Genomic DNA, 12,417 nt, shown 5'->3' on the forward strand with positions numbered 1-12,417 from the left:
GGATTAATAATACCCACCTCATGGGATAGCTGCAAGAATTAAGTGACATGTGACAATGCCTAGCCCAATTCCCTGGTTCATAGTGAATGGTCAAGAAATGTTAGCTCGCTTACCACACTATTGTCAACCCCCATTGCCCATCACCACTATTGTAGGGGTTACAGTGCTTTCTAAAGAGGAGGCAGGCCGGGCACCATGGCTCACGCCTGTAATCCCAGCACTTTGGGAAACTGAGGCGGGCGGATCACTTGAGGTCAGGAGTTCAAGACCAGCCTGGCCAAATAGCAAAACCCCGTCTCTACTAAAAGATGCAAAAATTAGGCTGGGCACAGTGGCTTATGCCTGTAATCCCAGCATTTTGGAAGGCCAAGGCGGTCGGATCACCCGAAATCAGGAGTTCGAAACCAGCCTGGACAACATGGTGAAACTCCGTCTCTACTAAAAAAATACCAAGGGCCGGGCACGGTGGCTCACACCTGTAATCCCAGCACTTTGGGAGGCCGAGGCAGGTGAACCACGAGATCAGGAGTTCAAGACCAGCCTGGCCAACATGGGGAAACCCCATCTCTACTAAAAATACAAAAAATTAGCCGGGCGTGGTGGTGGGCGCCTGTAATCCCAGCTACTTGGGAGGCTGAGGCAGGAGAATCGCTTGAACCTGGGAGGTGGAGGTTGCAGTGAGCTGAGATCACGCCACTGCACTTCTGCCCAGGTGACAGTGCGAGACTCATCTCAACAACAACAACAAAACCCAAAAAATTAGCCAGCCATGGTGGTGGTCGCCTATAGTCCCAGCTACTCGGGAGCCTGAGGCAGGAGAATTGCTTGAACCCAGGAGGAGGAGGTTGCAGTGAGCCGAGATCATGCCACTGCACTCCAGCCTGGGCAAGAGTGAGACTCCGTCTCAAAAAAAAAAAAAAATTAGCTGGGCATGGTGGCACATGCCTGTAATTCGGGAGGCTGAGGCGTGAGAATTGCTTAAACCTGGGAGGGAGGCGGAGTTTGCGGTGAGCCATGATCGTGCCACTGCATTCCAGCCTGGGTGACAGAACCACACTCTGTCTCCAAAAAAAAAAAAAAAAAAAAAAAAAAAATGAGGCTGCAGTGCTTGCTTTGGCAACACATAAACTAAAGAGGAGACATCTGTGAGTGATTGTTTAATATTTTTGGAATGAGAGTTGTGTGAGAAAATAGAAATATCATAAATGAAAGCCTCATCTATATAAATTTAGCTATTATAGTCTTCAGTGCGCCCTAGAGGTTGGGGGTCCTTTCTTCAGATCATTGTGTTGCTCTCATTCCCCATTACTGCTCCTGGAAATTAAAAACAGACACAGAGTGAACCATCACTTTTTATTTCTTCTGAGTATCTACATTCAATTGCTTTAGCTAAATTAACAAAAAACATGCAAATACATGTGGTTTCTGGTGACAAGTTCTCTAAGACAGTGTGGGAAATGACCTAAATATGCACAGGCAAGGCTCAGTCTCCAGAGGGGTGGGCAGGGGTAGGTAGGGGCTGTCTGATCCCCAGGGCAATGAAGTTCTTAGAGCTGAAGCCCAGCTCCTCCTTTTTAAGAGGAAATGACGAGCCAAAACCTTCTGCGTTTGTTTGAGATCCTAGCTTGTGGCCCTGTCAGAACCAGAATCCAGGTATCCCGATTCCCTGTCCACTGCCCCCAGCCTGAAGCCCTTCATCCTTCCTCTTAGCACCCTCTCAGGGGAACAGGGGCCTAGGTATGTTTACAAAAGTCCAGAATGGGTCAGTATTTGGGGGAAATAGAGAGTTGAAGGTTTTAATTCCTCATATAATACAGCAATTCAGTTCTGTTTCCCCAGTTCTAATCATAGGGTATTATTGTTCCAGACTCAGTGAAGAATTTGCCAGAGAACAGAAACTCCCAGCTGAAAATCTGTGCATTGCTGAGCTGTATCTTGTAATCAGCATGCCAGCATTTCCTACTAGAGCTCAGCATCTGAGCTGCGTTATTTACTCACGTAAGTGCTTAGGATGGGTGATGGACAGGAAAGACAGGAAATGGAAGGACACAGGGCGAAGGTCATACAGGAGCACTAAACTGGGATGGGGTAACTTGCTAAGTATAAAGTTAAGACCTACATTAAGACCACCTCTATGCACACATTCAGTTAGAGGGCTCAATGGATACACCAGGCGCCTATGGCTGGAGCCTCCTTGGCACGAGCGCCCCATCCGAGGCACAGCTACACTTCTGCACCCTCATGTTGGGCAGGCTGACCACCTGGGGCCTGGTCCTGCCTCCCTCCTTGATGCTGACGATCATGGGCAGCGAGGCAGTCTCCGAGGCGATACACTGTCGTGGCCCCAGAAATGGCCAATTGAATGCCAGGGCCTCTGGGGGCTGCTGGCAGGTGCCCACACACTCGTAAGCCAGGAAGCCGGGGGGCTCCAGCACCCAGTTCTTGGCCCACTTCATCCCCTGCAGGTCAATATACATCTCCTGGCGGCAGCAGCGGGTGCCCTCGGTCATTGGTGCTTCAGGGTCACAGTCGCCCTGAGCTCTGTGTGGGCAAGGAGAGCAGGGTCAGAGGTCATCTGGGAAGGCTGAAGTCAGAAGGCCTGGGGCACAGCTTAGTGGGCACCTGGGAGGGAGGTTTATGATCCAGCTCTCACTATGTTCTAAAAGCTGGATATTTGTGAGAAGATGAATGAATAAACATATCTGAAACATAAATAATAAATCAGCTACTATTAATTAAAGGTCTCCTAATAGGGCAGACAATGAACTAGGTACTTCACATGTATTATCTCAGGTGATGTCTGCATTTCATCCTCAGGTAGGTTCCAGCATTATCCCCATTCCACCTGAGGCCACTGACACCCAGAGGTGTTCGGTGATGGGCCAGAGGACCTACAGCCAGTGGAAGGCAGAGCTAGATGGAGGCCAGGCCAACTGGTTCCAAGGCCTCTTCTTAACCACTGTGCTACACAGCCCCCATCTGCTCCAGAGAGTTAACTTGTCCATGAGAAAGAATTCACCAAAGCAGGAGGAAAGCTCATCGCCCCTAGTAACAGCTAAAGCTAGGATTTTTCAAAGATTTAATCATGGAGAAGGGTAAAGTGAAAGTAGATGATTACAATCGTGTATATGGAGTCAATGGCAATACAAAAATCCATTGAAAATTGTCAAAGATATTTTTAAATAAAATAAATCATACAATTCTCCTGCAACAGCCTCCCAAGTAGCTGGGATTACAGGCGCCCGCCACCACGCCCAGCTAGTTTTTATATTTTTAGTAGAGACGGGGTTTCACCATGTTGGCCAGGCTGGTCTGGAATTCCTGACCTCAGGTGACCCACTGGCCTCCACTCCCAAAGTGCTGGGATTACAGGCGTGAGCCACCATACTTGGCCTTACAATTTTTTTTTTTTTTACCGTTTCTTTAAAACTTTTTTTTTTTTAATCTTTTTAAGGATGGGATTTCACTGTGTGGCCGAGGCTGGTGTCAAACTCCTGGCTTTAAGCAATCCTCCACCTCAGCTTCCCAAGGTGTTGGGATTACAGGCATGAGCCACTGTGCCTGGCCTGAATAATACAATTTCTTTTTCTTTTCTTTTCTTTCTTTCTTTCCTATCTTTTTTTTTTTTTTTTTTCAGACAGAATCACGCTCTGTCCCCCAGGCTGGATGGAGTGCAGTGGTGTGATCTCGGCTCACTGCAACCTTCACCTCCCGGGTTCAAGCGATTCTCCTGCCTCAGCCTCCTGAGTAGCTGGGATTACAGGCGCGCGCCACCATGCCCGGCTAATTTTTGTATTTTTGGTAGACACGGGGTTTCACCATGTTGGTCAGGCTGGTCTCAAACTCCTGATCTTGTGATCCAACCCGCCTCGGCCTCCCAAAGTGCTAGGATTACAGGTCTGAGCCACCACGCCTGGCCAGTAATACAATTTCTGCCATTAGAAACCCTGACATGTAGTGGGCAATCGCTGGCATCCTGGGACAGTGCACCGCGCTCTCCCTACCCCTAGCCCACCGCCACCATCCGGTCCCCCAGACAGTCCTGGGGACGGGGGTCTGGATCACTCAGTGGCCGCTTGCCTCCCGTCTGCCCAGTCCTGCACCTACCCATAGTCCCTGAGGTCCAGGGTGTGCAGCTCCAGCTGGGGCTCCCCAAGGCCGGCTGGCGCCCCCTGCGAGGCAAAGCGGACCAGCTTGTGGGCGCCGGACGCCAGCGGGCTCAGATGCTCCCTCTGCACCGACACCTGTAGCAGCAGCGGCTGCCGGGGCCGGCTCAGCTGCTGCCAGAAGTTCACGGCCTCGGTCACGTCGAAGGCCTTCCAGCCGCTCTCGTGGACGGACACCAGCCTGAGACATGATACACACGACACGGAGACCCAGCGCCGCTTGAGGGCGGGGACTGGGACGGGCCCCGAGGACCCTGCACCGCCCCCTGCGTCCCCGCCCCCAAGCCGGGCCTAGCAGCGCCCTCCCCCTGCCCTGCGCGCCCGCGCGACCCCCACCTGGAGTCGATGAGGGAGGTGCGGTTGGAGCCGTCGTCGCGGACGCGCAGCCACTCGACGGTCACCCGGGCCTGGGCGCTGCGCGGGGACAGCCGCCCGTGCCTGTGCAGCGCGGCCTTGGGGACCGGCTCCTGGAAGAGCCGCAGTACGGCCTGCACCAGCTCGCTGTTGGGCGGCAGCCGCTGCTCCATGCCGAACACCAGCAGGTGCGTGCTGGCCTCCGACGCCAGGAACCTGCCGGCCACCTCTGGGGACAAGAGCAGGGTCAGCAGGACCTCCCCGGACTCCAGCGGAGCTCTGAGGATGGCAGGGCCACTGAGCTGGCAGCCAGGCCAGGAGACGCCGGCCCTGTTCTATCTCTGGGGCAAACCCAGTTTACAAATCTTCCTTGGATCTGGGCCTTGTTTAGTAACAATTTCCATCCAGCAGGCAGGGGCGCCTGTGGGACCCTGGGTAGCAAGTTTGCCTCAGCTGAGATGCTGGGAGCAGAATCCTCACCCAGGTGCCTGGCACTGGGTCTAGCTCTGGGCACTGAGGAGCTAGGGAGGCGAGAGGCTGCAGGAGGATTCAGGCCCAGTTGCACCCCTGACAGCCAGGTATAACCCAGGTAGTCTACTTAGGTATTTTTCAGTTATCCAAACATGCTTCTATCCACAAGGACTCACTTTGATGTTCACAGTGCTGGGAGATGGCTAAGACATAGTCATACCCCTGTTCCAGATGAGCACATGGTGGAGAGAGGATTTTAAAGCCATTTACTCAAGGTCAGGCTCAGACCAGAGTGGCAGTGTGAAAACATACCCTGGGAGTCCAGCTGCACCAAGTGCCTTGAGGCACACACTCACCTGCTCCCCCAGCTCTACTTTCTCTCCTCTACCCTCCCCTTCTCTGATGCCTTGGTTTTTCCAGCAGGTCTAGCCTGGTGCACCTCCCCTGGGCTGGAGGGCGCCGTCAGTGCACAGCTGGAGACCCTGGGCCCAGGCCCGGCTCCTCCTCACTGCTCCTTGGACTGTGGCCCTCACACAGCCTCCCACAGAGTCCCAAAAGGCCAGGGGCCCTTCGACACCTCCAGAGTGGGCACAACCGGCCTGCCCCCGACCATGGGACCGGGGGCAGCAGGGAGGGAGGGTCTCACCTCGGAAGCTCTGGCTGAACCTCTTTCCGCGGGAGCGGTCCCCGTGGCTGCGCCGCAGCAGGACCACATACTGGGCCCTCACGTGGGCGGGGATGACCAGCTTCTCCATGTCGGCCCTGTTCAGTACGGGCACCTCGCTGAGCTGCAGCTGCCGCAGCAGGCTGCCCAGGAGCTGCTCCTCGGTCAGGGCCGCCCCGGGGCCAGCCAGGGACAGCACCCAGAGTGCCCAGCAGAGCCACAGGGGCCACATGGTGCTGCCCTGGGGGAGCAGGAGGCAGAGTGGGGCTGTCCTCTAAGGAGGTTGAAGGAGGGTCTCAGGCAGCTGGGTGTGCTGAGAGCCAGGCTGGGCCAGCTTTATAGCTGGCCCTGGGCTGGCCTGGGGTGAAGGGAAGAGGGAGGGAGGGAGGGAGGGAGGTCACACCCCTGGGACCTCCTGGGAGCTCACAGCCAGACAGGTCCCTGAGCCTGGAGGAGGGGGCTGTCTAGAAAGGACAGGGCTGTCTGGATGCCACCCAGGCCTGGGGCCTCTGGCTGTGCTGTCAGCAGCTTGACAATATTTTTAGTGCCTGTTGAACTTTCCTGGCCTTACCCCAGCCCTGTTCTATGAAAAAGTGAGTCTATTCTGTGAAAAACAAAGTCCTGCTAGCCAGCTGCTTAAATCTCTTTAAGTCTCTTCTGGAGGCTGGGCTGGGTCCAGGTCTGCACATCATAAAGGAAGGGCGGGAAGGATTCTGCCTTCCTGCTGGTTCTGGCCACATTCACAGAAGCCCCTTGGTCATCTCCCTCCAACCTACACTCCTTGCACACCCCCTGCCTCTCCCCGCACCAGGGGTCCCTCAGGGTTGTCGCACCGTCCTTGCCCTCCCCCCATGACATCCTCTGTCTAGACATGGTCAGGACACAAATCTGGCAGCTCTACTGTCTGTAGGAGTCCCAGGAACAGCAATTTCAGCAAGTGCCTTTGCAGTCACATGACCACAGCACAGGAGTCCTCCCTTCAGACAGCAGAATTATTCTGGGGTGTGCTCTCCCCAGTGAGCTGGCTGGCCGGTTCATGCCACCAGCACTCAGCTGGAGCCCAGGTCATTTCCAGACACAGACAAGGGACAGGAACTTAGAAAGCAGAGGCCAGAGCTGCCCAAAGGCATGGCCTGTCCAAAGCCACAGGTACTGGGGGCAGATTGAGGTGGGAGCCCCCCTGTGTCTCCTCAAACACACATTTTAGACTGGCCGCGTTCAAATATGAGAACTGCCATCTGCTAACTGTTTGACCTGCTAGCAAGTTAGTTAACTTCTCAGTGCCTCAGTTTCCTCATCTACAGAAAGAGGGTGATGATCATAAGGTCTTCATCATAGGGTTAGTGTGAAGATTAAATGCATTAATACATGCAGGATGTTTCACCCAGTGTCTAGTGCCAGGTAAACACTCTGTAAGGGTTTGCTATCATTATTATCTGCCTGAAATCTGCATTCACAGGGCCGTGGCTTTTTGCATTTTTTTTTTTTTTTTTTGACGTAGCCTCACTCTGTCACCCAGGCTAGAGTGCAGTGGTGCGATCTAGGCTCACTGCAACCTCTGCCTCCTGGGTTCAAGCAATTCTCCTGCCTCGGCCTCCCGAGTAGCTGGGACTACAGGCGCATGCCACGCCCGGCTAATGTTTTGTATTTTTAGTAGAGATGGGGTTTCACCGTGTCAGCCAGAATGGTCTCGATCCCCTGACCTGGTGATCCGCCTGCCTTGGCCTCCCAGAGTGCTGGGATTACAGGCATGAGCCACCGTGCCCGGCCAGGTCGTGGCTTTTTATAAAACTATCAACAACAATAATAGCACACATTTCCTGAGTGCATGTGCCAGTCATTGTTCTAAGCTCTGAATGTGTATTCACACAGCCCTTAGGAGGCAGGTGTCAGTTTCAGGTGCATCTTGCAGATGCAAGGTCAGACTACTGCCTGGGGAAGTGACCTGCTCGCCAACCTCAATGAAGGGCTTGGGAGCTAAATGGAGCCTCTGTCTCTGTAGGCATCTCCTTCTGGCACTGGCATAGGGGATTTGAGGATGTGCAGGGGGAAGTTCTTCCCAAAACTCCACAGCCTCACTTGCCCATGTTCTGTCGCATGAGTAAGGATGGTGGAGGAGGACAAGGACCCTGGGCCAAGGGGGCTGCCGGGCAAGGGGAATCCCCCTTCACCTTCTAAATGGGGGCACTCTGGCCCCTTTGTGGGAATGCTGTGTCACTGACAGGTCTCTCCATGTCATCCCCCTGCTTCTGTCCTCAAACATTTCAGGCAGAGGAAGAGGGAATCTTCTGGTGCTCGAAGGTGGAATTTCTTTTGGATGAAAGCCCAGGGACTTCATGCCACCACATATATATGCAAATGCATATGTATATGTATATGGAAGTCTCATATTTGAACCCAGCCAGACTACAGTGTGTGTTTGAGGAGGCATGGGGGGCTCCCACCTCAATCTGCCCCCAGTACCTGTGGCTTTGGACAGGCCATGCCTCTGGGCAGTTTTGGCCTCTGTTTTCTAGGTTTCTGTCCCTTGTTCTGTGTCTGGAAATGACCTGGGCTCCAGCTGAGTGCTGGTGGCATGAGCCAGTCCACTAGCTCACTGGGGAGAGCATACCCCAGAATGATACTGCTGTCTGAAGGGCTTTTAGTAGTGTGTGTGTTGGGGGAGTGTTTAGTATCAGAGAAGGGGGAGGGATAAGAATGACACTGATAATAAACGTAATGGGCTGAGTATGGTGTGACTCACGCCTGTAATCTCAGCACTCGGGGAGGCCAAGGCAGGAGGATCACTTGAGGCCAGGAGTTCGAGGCCAGCCTGGACAATGCAGCAATACCCATCTCTACAGATAAGCATAAATAATAACCACAATGGCTAATAGTGTTTGTGGGCCATGCACTGTTCTGAATGTTTTATATTTATTGTTAACTCTTTATTCTCACCATAACTTGAGGAGGAAGTTGCCGTTATTATTTCCTTTTTATAGATGAAGAAACTGAGCATAAAACTGTTGTCTGACTAGCCCAAAGTCATACAGATAGTAGGTGCTAGAGCTCAGGGTATCTGAAGGGAAGGAACAGGGATTTGGTCACATGTGTCCACAAACCAAGGTAAGAGGAAATACAGAAATCCTAACAGCTGACCCCGGGGTGGGAGAAGGAGACCCTTGGGGTCATAGAATCATGACCTCAGCTGCTTCTCTGTTTCCCTTTCCTTTTCTCTCCCATCTGTATTTCCATGGGATTTGTGTAATTCACAAGGAAGAATTCAAATCCCATCTTGGCACTCATCTCCCATAGTTGGAACATCCCGTGAAATATAAATTCCCACCAATGTGTCCGGTCCAAACAAGACCTCCTGTTCTCTCTGTGACAAGGGTAGCTTTCTTCAAAAGAGAAGCTGTTGCCTTTCTTTGCAAGTGATTAACAGGGAAAGGACTTACTTGATGCAAACATTTGGGTCTTAAGTCAGGCCAAAAGGTGCAGAAGTGTCACATTTACAGGCAAGCCAGGACCTGCGGGCCTCAGTCTCTGGAAGCTGTTCTGGGCTGGTGTTTCATAAATATGCAATAGTCCACTACCCTTGCTGCTGGGCGACAGGAAGCCCTGTGGCTTATCACTGGTGCCAAGGATATAACACCCAGGCTGTCCTTGCATGCCACTACCCCCTCCCCAGACCCCCAACATATAGACCCACTGGGAGCTCACTGAGGCTGGACACTCACAATGAGACCTCACAGGCCCCTGTTCTGGTTCAGCAGGGACCTGCTGTTCCAGGGCTGAGGGAGGCCAGGCCCCTGCTGCTGCTGCTTCCCTGAGCTGCAGATGCCCATTCGAGGTTCTCTTCCAGCTGTGAAACACCACAGGGCTGAGAACCTCTGGAAGTCCCCGGGGATTCAGGAGCTCCTTCTACATCTGGGGTAACAGACCAGCTAAACTGAAACCTCATTTCCAGAGAAGATAGCAAAGTGGAGGGACCCCCCTACACCTTCTTGATTCCCTGCCTCCCCCTGGAGGGACACCCCCACCTTCTTGATTCCCTGCCTCCCCCAGATGTCTTGCTGATATTTCTGCATCGGCCCCTCAGCACAGGACCAAAGCTAGAGCAGAGCCCTCAACAGGAAGTAAAACTACACAGTCAACATCCAGCCTCTCTAAGGACCGATCCTGCCTGCAGGGATGGGTGTCTGGGACGTAGTGCTCAGGGTGGCCCTGGGGGCCGCTGGTAGCCTGGGCAAGTGATCCACGATTGGGAAACTGAGATCCCTTCCTGATGTTGGGGGACCTCCCTTAGGTGGAGGAGCTGGGGAACATTTAGCACCAATGGAGGGGTTTGTCCAGCCAGACACGACTTACCCTCTTTATTTCACCTGCTAGTTTGTAGAATCAGAGAGAGCTTAGCATTGAAATTGGCTATCCAGGCCATGCTCCTGCCCCCCGGGTTTTAGAAACGAGAAAATGAGGCTCAGAGAGATGACATCTTCCCCAAACACACACAGTCGATGATCCACGATCAATACCCCCATAAAGTCAGGTCTTCCCACTCCCAGACCAAAGTTCTTTCCACGCCCTCAAACTATTTCCAGTCCTGCCCTGACCCCCTGAAGCCAGTAGGGTCATCTGTCAGCCCCAGGCAAGCTGGGGACTCAGTCAACCCAGGGTCGGGTCTGGACAGGGGGCAGGGAGGCATGAGAAGCAGACAAACAGACAAAGGCCAAATCCCCCAGACTCCTGAGGCCCAAGATACAGGCCTGGGTCCTAAATGTGGATTCCCGGCAGCCTGAAGAGTTTTGTTGGGGAAATAAAATAATTGGGCAATTAGCTAGCAGCCAAAAGAAGAGCTTGAATGTGGATTGGGAAACTTTTTACAATGGTCTGATTAGTCTTCAGGAGGGAGGGCAGCCACCCTTTGTCATGCAGTGGAAGGAGCTGGGCCTCTGAGGGTCTGAGCGGAGAGTCTGGCTGTGGGGTCAGGTCAGGCTTGAAAAATTGTAAAAAAAAAGCCTATTCTGTCCTGGTGGGAGGGAAGGTGTTTGAAGAATAGGGAATACTACTTAACAAAGCTGTCTCAATCAAAAATTACTAAAGTGGAAAAAATGCAGACTGTTTCTGAACCTCTATTGCTAGGGGTTTTAAGATGTTGTGAAGACTTTTTTTTCTTTGGAGATGTTATGTTGCAGATGCTCTAGGTGTAATTGTACGGATGCTGTGTGAGGATGTGGATGCTTTGCACTGCCAGCTGTTTTGTTGGTGTGCATATCCGTTAGGACTGAGGCACTTAGGACCAAAGTCTCTTCCAACCCAGATGACCTTCAGATAACCCAAACTTCTCCGCTTGCTCTGTCCTCCCTGGACCACTCCTGTCTCCCTAATATGGTGTTATCCAGCCCAGCCATCCCACCCACCCAGCTTGGTCATGATGGAGCCACGAGGCAAGCTGCCCCTGAGCTTTGGGGATGGGCTCCCCATTCCTCACCTCCTCTTAGCCCCAGACAGCTTTTCCACAACCCACTGCTCCAGCACCTCCCACCTTCCACCAGGTCTGGGGATGTTCCATGGGGGAGTCTCTGGGGCTAGTGATTTCTGCCCAGAATCACCTGAGAAACCTGTGTAAATACAGATTCCTGGACCCCAACTCAGGCCTCCTGAATGGACTTTGCTGGGGGCGGTATCCAGTAATCTGAGTGTTAAAGATTCTATGCGCATTAGGTTTGAGAAGCAGGGGAGGGTGAGGATAGGTGGGGGCCAATAGCAGGCAAGGAAGCTGCCGGAGAATTCAGGTGAGAAGAACTCCATCATTACATTAAACTTATAACCTGGCCCTTCTGGATGATTCCTCCACTTCATGATTGCCAGTGATGAGAGAAAAGAACACAAATGGGAACAAATTAGAAAAACATTTTTTCCTGAGGTATTTTCTGGGCTTTCTCTGAATATTTGAGAGTAAGAACAGGTGAACAGAGGGGTTTCTTTTCTCTCTCTCTAAATACCCTGAACATAATCAGGTTATATGCAAATTCAGCATTAAAACATTTATTTATTCATTTATTTTTTCGAGACAGAGTCTCACTCTGTTGCCTAGGCAGGAGTGCAGTGGTGCGATCTCGGCTCACTGCAACTTCCACCTCCCGAGTTCAAGTGATTCTCCTGCCTCAGCCTCCCAAGTAGTTGGGACTACGGGCACCCACAATTACGCCCGGCTAATTTTTGTATTTTTAGTAGAGGTGAGGTTTCACCATGTTGGCCAGGCTGGTCTCGAACTCCTGACCTCAAATGATCCACCCACCTTGGCCTCCCAAAATGCTGGGATTATAGGCGTGAGCCACTGCGCTCGGCCTCAGCATCATAACATTTAATGCTCCAAAGTTAACAGTATGTAGGTCAATAGATCTATCAAAATGTAATTATTTCCACCCTCCTCTAAATTTTTGTTTCTTCTCCACCCCCTCTGCCTCCCTCTCCTGCAAAAAACCCTTTTGTATCTTTCCCCACAGCTTCAGTACTTCCGCAAATTTTCTCCTACAAGACCCCTGACATAGAAGGCAGGAGACCAAGGTGCTGATTCTGACCTGTGCCTGCCTGGGAACACTTAGCCTGCCATTTCCATGCTCATGCAGAGAAGTTCCTATCTTGCCCCTGATCAGAAGCCACTATCATGACTCCCTGCATCACAGAAGTTTCGTCTCCTTAGTTTACCTGGAAGCTGTTCTCCAGGTTCCACCCTGGCTTTCCAACCCCCACATCCTGCCCTTGCCACTGCCCTACGCC

At 52.4% G+C, this 12,417-nt stretch overlaps 1 protein-coding gene across 2 annotated transcripts; it reads right to left on the minus strand.

Annotated features, from left to right (window-relative positions):
* Positions 1-1,142: 1,142 nt before the first annotated feature.
* On the minus strand, positions 1,143-6,211 carry LEFTY2 (left-right determination factor 2). Of its 2 annotated transcripts, XM_019031182.3 has the most exons (5): positions 5,638-6,001; positions 4,503-4,749; positions 4,108-4,347; positions 2,259-2,541; positions 1,143-1,314 (listed from the first exon to the last, which is right to left on the minus strand). In XM_019031182.3, exons 1-5 carry the CDS (start codon positions 5,885-5,887, stop codon positions 1,306-1,308), a joined length of 1,029 nt encoding a protein of 342 aa, XP_018886727.1. In that variant the 5' UTR covers positions 5,888-6,001; the 3' UTR covers positions 1,143-1,305. The 2 variants fall into 2 exon arrangements, with proteins under 2 accessions (XP_018886727.1, XP_004028532.1); XM_004028483.5 differs by lacking the exon at positions 1,143-1,314 and having other exon boundaries at positions 1,340-2,541; positions 5,638-6,211.
* Between the last annotated feature and the right edge of the window lie 6,206 nt (positions 6,212-12,417).

This window comes from Gorilla gorilla, chromosome 1, assembly GCF_029281585.2.
Source record: "Gorilla gorilla gorilla isolate KB3781 chromosome 1, NHGRI_mGorGor1-v2.1_pri, whole genome shotgun sequence".
Taxonomy (NCBI): domain Eukaryota; kingdom Metazoa; phylum Chordata; class Mammalia; order Primates; family Hominidae; genus Gorilla; species Gorilla gorilla.